The 19,157-nt window shown below is 34.1% G+C and overlaps 4 protein-coding genes across 5 annotated transcripts; 2 read left to right on the top strand and 2 right to left on the bottom strand.

Moving 5' to 3' along the window:
- Positions 1–2,558: 2,558 nt before the first annotated feature.
- Positions 2,559–3,487, bottom strand: LOC128670028 (small ribosomal subunit protein uS7). Its single transcript, XM_053745373.2, has 2 exons — positions 3,347–3,487; positions 2,559–3,261 (listed from the first exon to the last, which is right to left on the bottom strand). The coding sequence occupies exon 2, from the start codon at positions 3,253–3,255 to the stop codon at positions 2,599–2,601; it is 657 nt and encodes a 218-aa protein (XP_053601348.1). The 5' UTR covers positions 3,256–3,261; positions 3,347–3,487; the 3' UTR covers positions 2,559–2,598.
- Positions 3,488–3,704: 217 nt separating this feature from the next.
- On the top strand, positions 3,705–7,525 carry ScsbetaG (Succinyl-coenzyme A synthetase beta subunit, GDP-forming). Of its 2 annotated transcripts, none has more exons than XM_053745370.2 (5): positions 3,705–3,991; positions 4,064–4,765; positions 5,205–5,360; positions 6,060–6,294; positions 6,812–7,525. In XM_053745370.2, the coding sequence occupies exons 2-5, from the start codon at positions 4,091–4,093 to the stop codon at positions 7,015–7,017; spliced, it is 1,272 nt and encodes a 423-aa protein (XP_053601345.1). In that variant the 5' UTR covers positions 3,705–3,991; positions 4,064–4,090; the 3' UTR covers positions 7,018–7,525. The 2 variants fall into 2 exon arrangements, with proteins under 2 accessions (XP_053601345.1, XP_053601346.1); XM_053745371.2 differs by having other exon boundaries at positions 3,851–3,991; positions 6,802–7,525.
- Positions 7,526–7,940: 415 nt separating this feature from the next.
- On the bottom strand, positions 7,941–13,719 carry LOC128670172 (uncharacterized protein). The gene is made up of 12 exons (XM_053745624.2): positions 13,486–13,719; positions 12,821–13,059; positions 12,319–12,398; positions 11,790–11,930; positions 11,446–11,583; positions 10,991–11,128; positions 10,532–10,663; positions 10,128–10,200; positions 9,596–9,728; positions 9,077–9,242; positions 8,640–8,772; positions 7,941–8,168 (listed from the first exon to the last, which is right to left on the bottom strand). Exons 1-12 carry the CDS (start codon positions 13,542–13,544, stop codon positions 7,993–7,995), a joined length of 1,608 nt encoding a protein of 535 aa, XP_053601599.1. The 5' UTR covers positions 13,545–13,719; the 3' UTR covers positions 7,941–7,992.
- Positions 13,720–16,490: 2,771 nt separating this feature from the next.
- Positions 16,491–18,908, top strand: dare (defective in the avoidance of repellents). The gene is made up of 4 exons (XM_053745688.2): positions 16,491–16,935; positions 17,115–17,271; positions 17,612–17,731; positions 17,847–18,908. Exons 1-4 carry the CDS (start codon positions 16,754–16,756, stop codon positions 18,798–18,800), a joined length of 1,413 nt encoding a protein of 470 aa, XP_053601663.1. The 5' UTR covers positions 16,491–16,753; the 3' UTR covers positions 18,801–18,908.
- Positions 18,909–19,157: the final 249 nt, after the last annotated feature.

The following is a 19,157-nucleotide window of genomic DNA, read 5'->3' as shown; positions in this document are numbered from 1 at the left end:
GATTTGGAATTGCTCAATCAAATACTGAAATTGGCGATTTAGTTGTATACTGTCAACGGACGATCATATTGAACCCAATTCAATCGTTAATCAAATTGGGAATCAGATTGTATCGTGTGGAAGGGGTTTTAGTTTACTATTGCAGCTATCTACTTACGTAGGTACCTACCTATTATAGTTCTAGGTACCTATTTGTAGGAACCAAAAAAGGTATTCTGTATAAATTAATACAGAATAACTGGCAATATGATGATAAATTTTAAATAGTTCCCTCATAATCGTATTTCTCATGGCTGAGGGTCGTGGTGATTACGTGGAATGAAATATACAATTACTTTCTTGGCATTATTAAAGGAATGATTTGTCAATGGCTTCTCCATTTTACACACAAATTATTGATAATCAACCAAAGTAGGTATGGTTTCCTTACAATATTTACCCTCACCGGAAGAAAGGTGGTCATGGTGAAAACTGCCTTAGTTAGCCTTAGTGTGCCTGCATTAGTAGGATTCGCACCTGGAACCTTTCGGTTCACAGGTGTCTGTGCAATAGAATAGTTCGATCTAAATTTATTAAATCGAGAGAGATGAGTGGAAAAATAACGGGGAGGCCTTTGCCCAGCAGTGGGACACGACACCTAGACAAAAACAATATCACCATATACTAGAATTGTTTAAATTTAGTTAATTAAAAACAAGACGGTTTCAATGTTTAATGCCTACGTAAGGAATATTCTGCTTTAGGGTTTTTATAGAAAGGAACGCATCTCTTATATACTTGCATCCCTTTCTGTCTTTAGTCTGCACGATCGGATCGAATAGTAATGTATCGATTTATTCGTCTCGTAAAATCAAATCGATTGTCCTTCCCTACAACATAACCGTCAACCAAAACAATACTGTCAACTTTGACTTTTTGAGCTTTTTACTGCCAACGCTGTACAGCCGTACCTGAAATGAATACTAAAAATGATTTTTTATACCTACCTACTAAATTCTTTTATGTATGCTTAATATTGAGGAAACATTGCATCCATTCAGCACGAAAATTCTCTAGAGATGTGTTCTCTACACCCGGGTTAAAATCAGTATGTTAAAATCGTTAAAACCACTATAATAATAATAAACGGATTAAATATACTGTTTGGACTAAGTATTTGCCTCTCTATTAGTAGAGTAGCTAGCTCTTATATAGAGCCAGAATCGTCTACCCCCAAACTTATTACAGTATTTATTTTATTTTATAACATGTATCGTCAATTTAAATACCACTCCCTTATCATAACACCATCACATTTATGATGGTATAAGGAAGTGCTATTTGAATTGACGACCCTTAGCAAGATCAACGTCGTTTTTTGCGTTCACCGACAGCAGTCCGATGGCTCCCGGAAATTTTCTGGGATATTCTGCGAGGCAAAAATCATCGGATATCTCAAAACTTTTGTATGAACACTAGTATCATAAGTTATATTAACGAAATCCTTATGAAATAAGCCATCGGACTGTATATATTTTACTAGAAATTTATTGTGTGTTATATTAAATATTATATGTATTGTTTAGTACAGTAGACATCACAAATAGCCACAAGTATTGAAAGATTACTTTCTTTTAATATAGCAAAACCTAAAAAATACCTCAAAAGATTATGATACTGCCCGTCACGGCTTTGCTCGGGTAAAAATATAATAAATTATAGCCCTAACCTTCCTCAGGAATCACTATCTATTGGTGAAAACCGCATGAAAATCTGTGCAGTAGTTTGTGTTTATCGCGAATACCTTAGATATTTTAAAATACGTAAGGATAATAATATGTAAAAATAACATATAGTGGCCAGTTTTCTTTTTATGCCATTATTCATAAAGAAGTTGAAACCATGGATTACCTAATAAGTACTACAGAGTACCTATTAATTCCATGGTTGAAACATAGTACCAAAATCATTTCTCACTATCACACCTATATAATATTTAATAAATAAATAAATAATAATTATATTAGGACAAATCACACAGATTGAGCTAGCCCCAAAGTAAGTTCGAGACTTGTGTTATGGGATACTAAATCAACGATACTATATTTTATAATAAATACATATAAACATCCAAGACCTGGGCCAATCAGAAAAAGATCAATTTTCTATCATGACCCGACCGGGGATCGAACCCAGGACCTCTCGGTTCAGTGGCAAGAATCTTACCACTGTGCCACGAAGGTCGTCAAAAGTTACAGAAAGAATATTTACAGAAAGAGACCACATAGTACACAATATTATGTTAACTTTTTAATGAATAACATGGTAGATCTTACATGATGATCTTAATATGGTAGATTGGAATAATGAATCCAATGGAAAACTGTGATACTTTTGATTAAAATCAATTATCAACATAGCATAATCTCCTCTCCGTTATATGAAGTTTGGTCCAGTTATGATTGCAGATATATGGTGCAGCTTATGATTGCAGTTTGAACACTTTGATGCCAAGGGGTTTATAGACAAGTGTCATTTTTTTTAATTATCTTCATGTTATTAAAAATAAAACGAATTAGGATGTTTTATTACTTTTTTATTCAGACTTGTCCTTAGGTATTAACGGTTGGACTTGGCAACTCGCTCCAACTCATCCTTTTTCTTAATGGCATAAGAATTTGATGAACCCTTAGCAGCATTGATGAGCTCATCTGCCACACACTCGGCAATAGTCTTAATGTTCCTGAATGCAGCTTCACGAGCTCCTGTGCACAGCAACCAGATTGCCTGGTTTACACGACGGAGTGGGGACACATCCACAGCCTGGCGACGTACGGTACCGGCACGACCAATCCTAGTCGAGTCTTCGCGTGGGCCAGAGTTTATGATCGCTGTCACAAGAACCTGCAGTGGGTTTTCTCCGGTGAGTAGGTGAATAATTTCAAATGCGTGTTTAACAATGCGCACTGCCATCAATTTCTTGCCGTTGTTGCGCCCATGCATCATCAATGAGTTGGTGAGTCGTTCAACGATAGGGCACTGAGCTTTTCGGAAACGCTTGTGAGCGTACCTACCGGCAGAGTGCGGTAAATATTTAGCATATTTCTCCTTAACAGAAATGTAATCTTGGAGGGACATATCAGACACTTGCACATCATAACAGCTCCATCGGCCGAACAGTTTGATTTCGGGGATGTCAGCCGCCTGGGGCAGTGGCATGCTTTCCACAGCCATGCTGCCAGCTTCAATTTCATCATTCCAATTTTCTTCAGCCATTGTTATCTAAAATATAAAGAATGGTCGTTAGTATATGTTTACACTCACCAAAGTGTTATACGTATACTTTAAAACACTCGAAAATACATACTTTTTCTATTGCAAAATAGAAATTATAACCTCGTGCTGTCAAAAGTACACGAGAAAAGGAAGCTCGACATCAGTTAGTAATTATAGGTTGGTAAAATATTTTTTGTGGGTTGCCATGTAAAATAAAAGTAGTGCCAACTTAACCGCCAAAGTGTAAATATAGTCTGGAAGGTAGAGAGAGACAGCTATAAACCACGACAGTTTCTGTTGCATGGATTTTAATTAAGTACTTCGTTGTACGTACGGGTACATACACACCATAGATATCAGAATATATATTTCATGAATTTCCATTCTCTGTTGTTATTTTTTCTATTTCGCTTACACAAGAAAGAGATGTTCGTGTTAATTAATACAAAGATGAGAAGAAATGAGACACTCGTCAAGTTTATATAAATTGAAGATGGATTTTAAACCTTATCGTATACGCTTATGATAAAAAATGGATAGGTATTGACCTTTTTTGACAGTTCATTTTCCATCCTTGATCTTTCCCCCCCCCCCTTGCGTTTCCTCTCCCTCCCCTGAAATAAATAAATATCCCGAGTTTTTTAACCTACCTAGATAGATACCTATCTATCTAATGAGAACAAAACAATCCAAATCCAAGTTTTACACAAATTCTCGTCAAAGTGATATATACTTGGTAGGTAGTTTTTCCTATAATATAATATAAGCATACTATTAGGTACTTTACTACATTTACTTGTATTTTTAGGTTATCTTCTAGTGTTCAAAGTTCGCTATGGCTGCTCTAAAAAACACCAGGAGCTTAAAAACACTATCGGTTTTGAGGCCTAATTATGGCTCACAAGTAACCATCAGAAGAAACTTAAATTTGCAAGAATACCATAGTAAAGATTTATTACGGAAACACCAAGTAACAGTTCAAGACTTTCGTATTTTAGACGATTCTCTTAATCCAAAGGCACTTTCTGGATTTAGAGCAAATGAATATGTCGTTAAGGCACAAATTTTGGCTGGCGGCAGAGGAAAAGGTCATTTTGATAATGGATTTAAGGGTGGTGTACATTTGACGAAAAATCCCAATGAAATAGTGGATTTAGCCAAAAATATGATTGGTCATAAGTTAATAACAAAACAAACCCCTAAAGATGGCATAAAAGTAGATAAGGTCATGGTGGCAGAGAGTGTGACAATAAAAAGAGAGACTTACTTAAGTATTCTTATGGAGAGGAGTTACAATGGAGCAGCATTGGTAGCATCTCCAGCAGGAGGTATGGATATTGAGGCTGTAGCTGAGGAGACCCCTCATTTACTGAAGACTGTTCCCATAGATATCTATGAAGGAGTCACAGATAAAATTGCAAATGAAGTAGCTGAATTTTTGGAATTCAAAGGTGCATTAAAGAAAAAATGTGCAGATGAAATTAAGAAATTATGGGATTTATTTTTAAAGGTATGCATTTTCTTATGTGTAACTCAGTTACTGGAATTTGTTAAATAGGTATGTAATTATACATATTGTACCAATTCCAGTGATTAAATGTTTTCAGGCTTCATGACACAGAATCTGTAATGATGGAACATTTTTTTTAAGAATACCAATCACATTTATCTTTTAACATTTATTGCTATATTTTAACTGTTAATCCATCATATAGGTAGGTATTTGAGTATAATACTTCAATTTTATCAATTACATGTAAGGAATTATAATAATAAGAATTATAAATATATAAATTTAGGTATTTTAATCAGCATTTTAAGGTATTTTGTTGTGTTGTGTTTTATAATTCTTATAGCACAATCTTATAAGTGAGTGATTCCTCATATACCTATTTACCTGGTTTTATTTTTGAATTTATAAATAATAAAAAACTACATTTACATTCTAGGTGGATGCTACACAACTGGAAATCAATCCCTTGGTGGAGACTGATGATGGCAGGGTGGTCGCAGTGGATGCTAAGATCAATTTTGATGACAATGCCCAGTTCAGACAGAAGGACATATTTGCTCTTGATGATGTTTCCGAAACTGATCCCAGAGAAGTAAGTACAGTACTATGACCAAAATAAAAATGATCCAGAATAGAATATATTTTCGAAAATATAAATAATAATTAATTTAATAAAATATATTTATATATTACAATGGGTTATTCAAAAGGCAAATTCCAAAAAAAATCTCAAAGAGAGAATGAAACTAGCATGCATCTAACAAGACAATACCAAGTATTTTTAGATATTATGTATATTAAATAATTATGTGATGTAATCTAGCAAGGCAATGTACACTTGCTATAAAAATATTGACCTTTGCAACCATATAGCCGAATAATAAATACACTGTCATTATGCAATATCAGTTGCTCTAAAAAAGTTACAAACTCACAATATTTTATGTCAGTTTTTATCACTCTTGTTTTTACTTTATCACTCATGATTTTTATCATACATTATCTCATTGATTTATTGTCAATATTTTTTTAGGCCTATCTTTTTTTTGCAACTAACATTTTTAAAGCATTTAATAGATACATATGAAGATCGTAATCGCTTTTTAATAGTCACTGTGCTAACCACATCTTGAGGCTTTATAACTTTATCATTAGCATTAGATGCAATCCCAAATGACCATATCATTAGGACATAACATTTCTATTATTTACACACACATATTTTGCATATTTACACACACAGTCTAACTAAAAAAAATAACAATTAAACAAAACATACACTTTCTAACAGAGAGAAGCGGCTTCATATAACTTGGTTTACATTGATATGGATGGCAGCATTGGTTGCATGGTCAATGGCGCGGGTCTGGCCATGGCTACCATGGACCTCATCAATCTCAACGGCGGCAGACCTGCCAACTTCCTAGATCTTGGTGGTGGAGTCGGTGAATCACAAGTTTCAGCAGCTTTGAAAATCCTCGAATCAGACCCTAAAGTGAAGACCGTATTTGTGAATGTTTTTGCAGGTTTGTTTACTTCATTATTCATAAAACAATATTTTTTAAGGTGAAATTGTATCGTAAAGAAATCTATTAATCTAGAATTGCCTATTCTCCGACTAGTCAAATAAGATTAAGATACTTTTTTTCTAATGTCAAAAACTAAATTTTACATTAAGCTTGTATGACAATGTATTGTGACGTCACGGATTTTGGAGTCAAAAAGTATTTCTAATATACTTTAATGAGACACCAAAATAGTAAATCTCGTAATTAATAAAACTGAAGTGACATTTAATTATCGTGTTTGATTATTTAAATATCTTCATACATTTTTATATATTTTAAAAGCCAATTATTATCAAAAAAAATTGATTTGGCTTTGATGCTCTTTGTCATTTATCCCCATCCCTCTGTACCCTGTGAACTCATTTAAAAGGTCGAACTATACATACCTATTTATTACACGTTTCCCAGAAGTTATAACATATAAAATGTTCGTCATACCATAACACATATCCATTTTCAAATTAGCATTTTTCAGGAATTGTCAATTGTGCAACGGTTGCCAACGGTATCGTGGCGGCGTGCAAGAAAAATCCTCCTAAACATCCTATGGTGATCAGGCTGGAAGGCACCAATGCTCAAGCCGCGAAGAAAATACTCGAGGAATCGGGACTTCCGTTGACCATCATCAATGACGCTGACGAAGCTGCGAAAACTGCCGTCAAATTGGCTCAGGAGAATTGAACAGAAAATAATTGTGGCCATGAACATCAAAATGGTCAATTCGATTTGCAGATTAGCCTAAGTGCATGTGTAATATCTATACGTAACAATGGTCAACTCTAGCTTTGGCATAAGAAATAATTAGAAGCTAAGAGAAAGACATATAATTAGGATAAGACTGCACAGCATGCTTAGGGCCACTTTGTTTTTTTTGTCAGTTGTTGACTGAAGTAATAGAATCACTTTTTTATTTTATACAGGTTGAAACCGGATTTATTTACATAGACTTAATTACTAACACATCTTGAAGACTTCCCAACACTTTGTAAGGATTTTTCGAGGTCAGATATTGAATGAAGTAATAGAATCACTCTTTTATTTTATACAGGTTTAAACCGGATTTATTTACGTATTAAATTAGAATTAATCACTAACACAACTCCCAAGACTTGAAGACTTCCCACTAACTTCTAAAAATGTTGATTATTTTTAAGACTGTACATAGTGCAATATAGTTATTTGTTTTAAAATTCTTGTTATATTTATTTTTGAATTATACATCCTAGTCTCGTTCTCATCTTAGAACTTTATCCCAGTTCGCAGCCCAGGATCCGCGAAACACTTTAATCAAAAGCAATATTTGTTTCGCCATCTATTAGGCTGGGTCAAAATACGTACATATAGAAGTACATTATAATCGGCTATTTTCCAACTAGATAAAACTGATTAATTAAAGTGACATTATAATTATCGGGTTTGTATAATCCCACCCATTCAGAATTTATATTTTTATAATTTATTGGCACAACTGAAAATTCTGAAACTTTTCCCTGACATTATGTCATGTTATTCCTATCAGCAGAAAAATATTCAGGCACTTCGAAAAATTTCATTGATTGCCCATTACTCAATAAAAATCAAAAGTAAAAATAAAACACGTGATATATAATAGAACTCTAAATTTATTTAACAATGTAATGTCGGTGAATGTCGTAACTAAGCGCGGAAGAGGTTGATGCGTCGCCCCTGCGGCGCGTCGCCGACGGAGGAGATGTTGGCCTGGATCTCCTGCAGCGCGGGAAGCTGCGCCAGCTTGCCGCGCGCCGCCACCGCCGCGCGCCCGCCCAGCATGCGCCGCGCCACGCGGGTTATGTCTTCAGCTGTTATTTTTTCTGAAACCAAACATTGTAAATGAAAAGAACGCATTTTAAATGGGCTCACTAGCGCCACCATCACATTTTTTTCCCTTTATACTACTGAGCAAACAAGTTTTATTTATTTATTACTAGCTACACCCCGGGACTTCGTTTCCTTGGGAATTTCGGGATAAAAAGTACCCTGTGTTATTCCAGGTTATTTTCTACTCGTGTACCAACCATAACAATCGGTCCAGTACATAATGCGTGAAGAGGTAACATACTTTCGCATTTTAGCAAAAATTAAATTATGTATACATGTAATATCATGTGTGCATATGTAATGCTATAAGACAATGTCATGGTGGCGCTAGGGTGCGACTGAAGTCTTCCGAAGTAGAAAAGGTATCTTTAACATAGTAACATGTTTGAACTAAAAACATACGTGTATACAATAAAGTATCTACAAATAATCTTTTGCAGAAAACAATAGGGAACAAAACATACCTATTTCATTGATAAAGAATGATGGCGGTTTTCGTTTGCCAGTAGCCAGCACTTGGCGACCGACATCTTCAAACACCACGGGTCTCGCTTCCAAATTCATCAACAGCATTGACTGAAGTTGGGTTTTGGCTCTCTGTAATAACAATTTCGCATAATATATAAAAATAATTAAGAACAAAACAAAATATTCCAGCCATAAATAGCTGTGAGCATACTAGCATTGACAAAAATTACCTAAAATATGCTTGGGCACACCAGGATTTTAAAAAATATTACCTAAAATATGCTGAGAGCACACTAGGATTGAAAATGTTTCAGAAATGCTGTCAGATCATTTCAATGGAAAAATTAGCTGCTGATTTAATTTTTGTAGTAGCCTTTTTTAGGCAGGATCTTACAAGCAAAATTTGGCTACATAAAAAACACGTGAAACTCACTCTTAATTCCGCATCGCCGACTTTCCCTGCCATATTGGCAAGCTCTCTAGCAATCACTATTGAAGTGTCATAAATACGGTTTGGCGGCGACGCGGCGTGGACACAGAACAGACCTGTGTCACTGTATGCGTGGTTGTAAGCGGTCGCGTTGAACATCCAATGGTACCTGCAATAAGATATACACTTCAATTAATTTCACTAAGCTAATAACTCCATAATCTTCACAGTATTTTTTGTTGAATGTTGTTGTAATTTCTTAGGCTTATTTTAGCATTAAAGCCTTATTTTCATTTCGCAACTACATAAATATAAAACACGGTCACGACGTTAATTTCGTCAGAAATTTCACGTATAAAAGTAAAGTTTAATCGTGAAGTAGTAAGTAAAACTTGACAAACACAAAAATTTTCAAGCCGTTCGTATTGTAACGAAAATTAAGTTTATGTAAAATTACCATGGAGGGAGGAGGGTATTAATATAAATCTAGTTGAAGCCAATGTACAATAGTAATGCCGTCACCTGTTGAGCACATTGGTGTAGAGCCTGGTGTACATGCCCTTGCCGGGCCCGCCGGCCGAGAAGGAGCCGCCGCCGCCCATCATCATGTTGAGCACGCACGTCGCCACGAAGTCGGCGTCGCCGTGCGAACAACCTGATATACATTTATTTCTTTACTTATGGCACATCCTGGCACAGTCACAGTACAGCACAGCACATAGTAGTATTTTTTAATGTCTGCATTTTTTTTATGATATAAAAGCGTACGTTCGCTTTTATATCATAAAAAAAAGCCTGCGGCTTGTTCTACCGTCAGTCAATCAAGAGATGATGCAGCGGGAAAAAAATCCTTGGATAAATGCAAACGTACAAACAATTAGAAAACGAAAAATAGATTTTATGTGCAATAAAGTTATTTCAAACGAACAAGACCTGATTTCATCATTGTTTTACAATTTCACAATACAATTCCACTAATCAAATTCAAAGAGTACAGTGAGATTCCATGCAGCTAATGCATTCACAAACGAATGAGAATTAGAGAATTACTCACTTTCTAGGCCAATGACAACATGTGATAATTCGGGCAAATCAGAGCCAGGATACAAAGGGATCTCACATTCATCCTGAAATAATAAAAAAATACATATTCTTCAGCCAGAGATGGCAACATAATTTTGAAGTACACGTTTTTTTTTTGTTAAACCAATGTTTTTAATTTATAAACAAAGTAAGATTATGAGTTCTTGTAATTACTCATTATAAATATTTTTGCACGAGTTATTCATTTTTATAAGGAGTCGGCACTAAATTCATTAAAAAAAATGTATATACAATTTATTGCACTGAAAATACATGTGACCAGGATTTTTTAAAACATGAAACTAACCCGTCCCATATTTGAAATATTTTCTATTACTAACTGTAGGATTTAATCATCATTTCAAATCAACATACCTGCTGCATTCCTCCTGTATACTTTGCGACAGTTTTATCAACTTTTGGCTTGAATGTGTCATCAGAATGCCATGTAGGTTTTGTGTCCACAAAATATTTTTGGACATATTCTACAAATGGCTCATGATCTACCTAAAAATTAAACAATCCTACAAATATTATAAATGCGAAAGTTTGTGAGGATGTATGTATGTTGTCTCTGACACTTTCATGTAAAATCTATTGGACGGATTATTATGAAATTTTGTACACGGGTACACAACTTAGAATAACACAAAGGGTACTATTATGCCGCAATTCCCTGGGCGCGAAGCTCCGAGGCGCAGCTAGTGTTTGATATTTGAGGAATGTCTAATGCAATATACATAATAAAATTACTTTAAATTAAAATATATTAATCATAAAATTTATCTAACTAAAAAAAACTATAATTTAAAAATACCATAGACTTGTACTTACTCCAACAGCAGCAACAACCATCCTGTCAGGAGTGTAATGGTTCTTTAGATAATTCACAATGATGCCCCTGTCTATTTTCATAACTGTCTCATATGGGCAAATCTTTGGTAATCCAAGTGTGTTGTCTTTGTATGCAGCCTAAAATACAACTTTTATTAATATTACATGAGTATATAGTCTGAGATACGAGTATGTCTTTTACAATGTTCAGTGTGCAACTTGCATGTATTAGGTATCGCCACAGCATTCTCTCTCTTATCTGAGTGTCTACGGTTCCTTCCATAGCCGTTCAGCATCAGAGCCAGAGACCACTTTCCTTTTTCGTCTCCACTTCGCACGGTCGTCAGCGTTCAATCATGTATGTATATCCACAGTACTCAAAATATTAACTAGTGCTTATGATAAGCAGCATATTTTTAAGTTTATAAAAAAATGGGACATATGTATAAACTTACTGCATGTATCATATCCATCAAAATAGTTTCCTGTTCTGGTCTCATTGACAGTGTTTCTAATTCAAACGCCACTGCTTGTCTAGCTGATTCTATTTCCTCTGTGGAGAGTTGTGGCCTCAATGTCACTTCTGCTAATACCTTAGAAATAAAATAAAAGAAATGTTAATGTCTCTGTCAACTATGCATTGCAACTATTCATTGGTTAAATTTTTTTTTTTTTATAATAAAAAGAAATTTTCATTTTTCATTTACACATTGAAATTAAAATTTAATAAATAATTAGAATTTTGCAACTTCTATAATACTTTAAGCAGAGCAAAAATAACAGCTACATGAATAGGTACCTGTGTCACAGCCTCAAGACCCCGAGAATCTGCACTGGTAGCATATACGGTAGTGTCACGGGAGCCCTGGCAATCACAAATACCACCATGCCTCTCCAACTCGAGCAGCATGACATCACGAGTAGGGAATTTATGTGTTGCCTGAAATCATTTCATTAAAAATAAGCTTTTTCCATACTCAATTAGTTGAAAAATAATAGGAAAAAATTGTCTTAAGGTGTTGTTAAATATTAATGAATTTCTATCTTCTTTCAGACAGTAGGACAGTACCAAACACTTTATTATTTTGAGACATGGGTTTTTTGAGAATTGATTATTATTTTGCATAGATCAAGTCTGGCCATCTGAGGTGTAGATATTTTGCAACATGAAGAAATTAAGTTTGCACTTTTATTTTAAGAATTTTATATTACAAAAATGTAGAAGGATTTTGACTTGCGGCCATTGATCAAAGCACTGACACGTCAAAATCACAAAACATTACTAAATAAATTATCTAATATGGAAAAAACTTTGAAGTAATACTCACCCCAAAACTTAATTTTTCAAGAAAATGGCATATACCATTTGAATATTCCACTTCATATCGTGGACCTGAATCAATCACAACTGAAAAACAACATATCATCCTATTATTGCATCATGTAAAATCATCATAATTAAAATATACCAGAAACCTACTAGAAGTATACCTGTTAGAAGTATAGAAAACATTTTCCTATTTCTTTCTACATCATAATCCACCATAATGTGCCTTCTGCTGGGGCGCTGGTCGTTCTTAAAGATGGGTTGATAGTATGGGTCATGACTCACCACACAGACCCAATGCAATCTGCATTGGGTAGGTTTTAACAACAGCAAATACAATTGTTACCAAAGGTTTAACATGCCTTCCAACTGATATAAAACACTATTGAGATCCTCCTATTTCCACATTATCTAAAATAACATTTACGAATTTGCCATCAACCCCAACTAAAATGGGTAAAGAATAAGAGACGTTAATTGTCTCTCCTTTACACAATACTTACCACCAGCAGTACAAAATTGGCCAAACTTTTTTTCTGATGCTACCCTGAGACCGTTACTCAATGTGGTCACTTCTGTGACAGCATCTTCAGACTTGGCAGTAGAATAGATCACTGGTGGTAGACTGGATATTGGCTCAGACAAGGGAGGAAGGGGGGTCACACTGCCTTTTGGTAATGGTTGTGCAGGATTTTCCACTTCATGGCTGTACTTTCTGATCCACCATCTGGGATTGTTTAGCCTGAAATTAAAAAATAATCTTTGCTTATTACCCTTTCAAAGAACAACTAATGGATGATCTTTGAATTGATGATGCTGAAAATCAGTCTTTTGCTACAGCTTAAGTACAATCCACACCACATCCATACTGTGTACTGCCTGTTTGTTTAACTGCTACACATGGTAACAATCATATTACATTGAAAGAGAATTAAATATGCAAAAGCAACCATATAAATCATTGCTTTTCAGGATATTTAATTATCTTTTATACAAGAATGTTTTGGTTCACTCGACAAATAGAATGGCAAATACTGAAAAAATAAAAATAGTGTTACTGCCACTAGTGAAAGCAATAACACAATTCAGTCTGTTTTCTTATCGAGATGAGAAAAAAGACTGAATTCGATTAAAATCATAATAAAGTCAGTCTTTAGCCAAAACTTACCCATTCTTCATAGAAAATAACCTAGAGAAGAGAACTTTCATGTCAGTTACGTGTGACATAGTATATAATTAGAATTTTAGATGACCAAGCTTAAATTAACCAATATTTCAATATCACTTAAGTTGTATTATTTTTAAATTTGATTTGAATTAATTTTTAAACAAAATATAATTTTCACATTACAAGAACAAGGATTTTTTAATTTTTTTTTTTAGAAATATCACAGACAATCGCAAACTCTATAGATACGATAAGGCAAGCAATATTGCCAGCAGCAAACTGCAAACAGTAAGATAAAAAATTTCGAAAACTATGGGAAACCGTCTATGGGAAAACGCTGTAAAATTTTCGAGCAAGTAAACGGTCGAAAAAGCTCGGAACACGTGAAGAGTTATTAAAATATGGACTTCATACATGTAAGATCTTTAGTCAAAATCAAGTTTATATTAGTTTATGACCATAGTTGACCAAATAATGCAGAACGTACAGGTTTCGGTTCAATTTTGTCAATATAATTATAAATGAGGAGAAAACTAATGTTAATAGAATTTGCATATTTACAGGTCTTGGGACATAAAGGGGAAGCAAGTCGTATAGAGATGGAGAAAATTTAGAGCATTCAAAAAATATGTGATCAGGTGTACCCTCGTCTAGGCCGTATTCACATAGCGAGTAGACTTTAATTCTTATTTTAGCTAGAAATACCTGCATGACATGTACGAAGTCTAATAACAGTAGAAGTGGGATGTTTGTGGATGGAGCGGTATTTATTGAACCAGGGTTTGAGAGGAATGTCAGGTTGAATCTTTGAAAAATGTTTCGCTTTATGTGCATTATTTAACCAGAAGGAACTCCAATGCATGTATAATGTTGTTTGAGCTGTTTGTTCTCGATCTCGAGGGAGCCATATATTATATTTTTCTGAGCCCAAATGGATTGCCTGTTTTGCAAGACTGTCTACTGCTTCGTTTTCAAAAACACCAGAGTGACCTGGGATCCGCCTGGATCCCAGCGCAACTTCAATGCCTTCAAGATGGCATTTGTATAAAATTTCTCACGTCCTAAGAGAAATAGGAAAGTTATCCTTGGCATGAAAAGGGTGTGTTATTATATCCTGTAGACTGCTTTTGCAGTCTGAAAGAATCAGTGACTTGTTGAGTTTGTGAGATTGCACAAAGGATGCTGCTTCTAATAAGGCAATAGATTCGCCAGAAAATACGGCACATTGTGAAGGACATTTAATATTTAGGATAATTTTGAATTTGGGGATTCAAATAGCTATATACCTATGTTACCTTCAGCAGACATTTTAGATGCATCCGTGAAGATTAGGGTCCAATCAGACCACTGTTCTTCTATTACAGCTTGGCAAAAAAGAGTTTGTACCGGTGATAAGGTGGTACTAAATAGTATGAATAATGGCAACACTATTTTGCTGTCATAGACTAGTACATATGGCGTCAAATGTTCGTTTTGGTTTTTTAGTTTTTGTGTAATTGAAAGTTTTAACTGACAAATTCGTAAAATAAATATAGAAACATGAATAAAACTATCCGGAGCAGTGGCAGGAAGGTAGTTCATAGAGTGTTCTTGCATTGTTTGGCAGAACAAGAAGCTAAAATTATGCATCCAATTGATGAAGTTTATAGACGAACAGCCGAAATGACAGGTATTTATTTATTATGACATTATTATTTATCCATAGAATATAGTAATAAAACATTGTTTTAAGGATTTTAAGTAAAAAGATCATAAAATATTGTGAAAAATAGATTTCAACTTCAACGCAATTTGGAGGTTATGTTTTGCAAATTTGAAGTGGCAAGCATACTAGGACAACGTAAGATTGATCTTTCAAATTTTTTAAATAGTATTCTCACACAATTATATTATTGATATAAATGTAAAGGTTCTCAATTAGCTTTTATTCAGAATATTATTATTTATTATATGTATTGATATGATTATTACTAGCTTTAATTTTGTTTTAAATGTTTTTTGTAGATGGCAGCTCAGCAAGCGTTTGAAAGTATCACAAAATTGGGCAAATTCACGCAGACATGTAATGAAAATTGAAAGAGTGTTTCGAGAGAGGCAGAACTTTGTACACCGATATAGAACGATTAGTCATTGATGTCAATGATGACAGCAGCAGTGACGAGACATCAAAATCCTCTTATTCTGATATAGCAGGAACGTCAACCCAAGATCCTGTCTTCTCAGGTGTAGAATATCTGGATGAATAATTTGATTCTGATTAAATAAAGTCACTGGTAATTAACTGAGTTTTTTTAATCCTACTAATATTATAAATGCGAAAGTTTGTAAGGATGTGTGTGTGTTTGTTACTCTTTGACGCCAAAAACTACTGGACGAATTGTTATGAAGTATGGGTCGTACATACGGGTAGAATGTAAACTGGACTAACAGGGTACTTTTTATCCCGAAATTCCCACGGGAGCGAAGCCCCGGGACGCAGCTAGTATCATATAAAAATCTGTAACACAGGCGAGCGTTGCCATCCCTAAAAAAATCTTCACACCCTTTTCATGATGTTGATGGCTTATGCTGTTGCATTTTTTTGCTTAAAAAAAATCAATTATTCAAAGTATCAAAACAGTTTTAGTCAGGTTATATGGGGTGGCCATATGAAGAGAGGCAGCGCCCTCATTTTTTCCATACTCTTTCTTGCCAAGCTGTACCCTATTGAATTCCCTGTTCGCATCTAGTGATCCTTAATTTATATATATTAAGTAAGACCTCATACATAATATGAAATAGTGGGTTACCCACAGACTGCTTAACTGGACAGGGGAGGTCTTTATATTTTAATAGGCTTTTAACAAGGGCAGGAAAAGATTTGTTTGTCCAATAAGAGGAAGTTGGTAGGGATTAAAAAAAAAACATAGATAATTACATCAATTATCAAAAAGTTTCTGCACACACCAAACGGTACCTCTCCAAAAAAAAGCAAAACATATCGTATAAATTGTCACACTTCACTGTCGTTGTCATCAGACAGCCAGGTGAAGCTGAGTCGTCCCATAGTCGTCCTTCTTCAATTCAATCCCCCATCCTCGTCCTACCTACTTGCTCCGAGTCAACAAAACAACGCGCATTGTATTATTTATTTATTTATGAATTCCAAAGTACGTAAGCGTTATCTGTAAAATTTAAATAAATTTCAAATGCATATGTTTTTATAAAAAACAGAGAACGGTACAGCTTTTACGGAGAAGCTACAGTTTGTGCGGAATCGTCTTCAAAAATGAGTTTTAAATTATATAAACTATTATGTAGAACTTTTACTACAAGCACCAGAGTTCCTCAAGTTTGCATTGTGGGAGCAGGTCCCGCTGGATTTTACGCGGCTATGCATTTGACAAAAAACCTTCCCCAAGTAAAGATTGATATCATTGAAAAATTACCTGTCCCATTTGGATTGATAAGGTATTTATCAAATTTTTATTATATTTTCTTAGCTGACAGAAACACTGGTCATAAATAAAATTAATAAAGCTATTTATTAATTTTATTTATGACCAGTGTTTCAGAAGAAGATTGTCCTTGTGATGCTGCTTCTATATCAATATGATAATTAATTGAAGATGCTAAAAATTTATTTACAGGTATGGAGTAGCTCCAGATCATCCCGAAGTAAAAAATGTTATCAACCAGTTCACAAAAGTGGCTCAGCAGCCAAATGTCAATTTCTATGGGAATATAACATTAGGGAATGATGTCAAAATAAGTCAATTGCGACAATATTATGATGCAGTATTATTGGTAAAGGCCACACCTAGTATTTTCCTAGTTTATTTCTAAACAGTTAGGTGCAAAGTATAAGTTACGATTAGTTGGAACTTTTAGGAAAGAAATTAGGAAAACACTGGATGTAAATCCATTTTTTTTTTTGGGTAAAACTTTAAATGTACACTCACTAAGACAAATAATGTCCGTTATCACTACTATATATGATGATCACTAGTACCTATAATAATTATACACTTCCTAATATTAACCAGTTTCAGTTTATACTAAAGTATTCTGTGATGTTAACATTGTGTTATGACACAACAAGTTACACACTTATCCTCTCAAATAATAATTTAAATTACTTTTACAGACATATGGTGCTGAAGAAGATCGTATACTAGGTATTGAAAATGAAGATGCTAAAAATGTGATTGCTGCTCGTAGTTTTGTTGGATGGTATAATGGACTCCCTAGTGATAAAGACTTAAAGGTACTTACATCTTAATATTTTAAAGTATTATAATACATGTATGTGAAATATTTTTATTAAGGTTATAGGTATTACTAATTTATAAGGTAATAATAATATTTGAATAAATTTTTAGATTGATTTATCAGGACACACTGCTGCAATACTTGGACAAGGTAATGTGGCACTTGATGTTGCAAGAATACTACTATCTTCTATTGAAGAATTAAAGAAGACAGATATCACAGAATATGCTCTTAACACTTTAGCTGAATCAAAAGTGAAAGAACTATACTTAATTGGAAGAAGAGGGCCCCTACAAGTGGCTTTTACCATTAAAGAATTGAGAGAGCAGATCAAACTTAAGAATTGTAAGACAATTTGGAGAGAACAAGATTTTGTTGGTGTAGAAAATGCTATTACTAATTTACAAAGGCCAAGAAAAAGATTGACTGAATTGATGGTGAAATCTTTTAAAGAGAGTCAAACACAAAGTAATGTTGGTTTTGATAAATATTTTAAACCAATATTTTTCAGAAGTCCTCGAAAATTTATAGTGAATGAAAAAAAAGAATTAACAGGCATTGAATTAACCTGCAATGAGTTGCAAGGAGAAACATTAGAAGAAAAGAAATCAGTGCCCACTGACAAAATTGAACTCTTGCGATGTAGTTTAGTCTTTAGAAGTATAGGATATAGAAGTGTCAAAGCTGATGATGAGTTGAAATTTGATTCAAATGGACTTGTAACAAATAATAGAGGTATAGTAGAAAACAACACAGAGGACTTAGCAAAGATGTATGTTGCTGGATGGTTGGGTACAGGTCCAGTGGGAGTCATATTACATACTATGGGCAATGCATTCCAAGTAGCCAAAGTTATAGTAGAAGATTTAAAAAAAGATAACAACCCACATTTAAAAGGAGGATTTGAAGAAGTAAAAAAAATAATATTACAAAACAATTATCATGTAGTGGATTGGAAAGGGTGGGAGAAAATTGATAAATATGAAATTGAGCAGGGTAAACTAAAAGGTAAACCTCGTGAAAAAGTTTGTTCAATAGAAAAGATGCTAGAAATAGCTGTTTAATTTAAGTGAACAAGATTTTATTATTGTTTTGTATAATATTTTTCTATAAGTATCTGTAAATCATTAAATACATAAGTACTGACAATATATTTTTACAAATGTATTTTATTTCATTAGTATGTACTGTGTGCTTTCAATTTAATCCAGTCTAATATGAAATGTTTCTCTAGATTTGGTCTTTAGATGGGCCTGCTTCAAAGCTTCATATGACTGACCGTACACTAGAAATTTCGGAACGATTACCTACTAAAGCAAGATGACCAAAATGAGTTTATTTGTTTCAACAAATCTCTCAAACTACGCAATGTACCTTACGTTGATTCGATTCGAATCGGCTTTTTTATCAGATTTATACGA

This window comes from Plodia interpunctella, chromosome 5, assembly GCF_027563975.2.
Source record: "Plodia interpunctella isolate USDA-ARS_2022_Savannah chromosome 5, ilPloInte3.2, whole genome shotgun sequence".
NCBI lineage: Eukaryota > Metazoa > Arthropoda > Insecta > Lepidoptera > Pyralidae > Plodia > Plodia interpunctella.
This window is presented reverse-complemented; position numbering and strand designations above follow the sequence as displayed.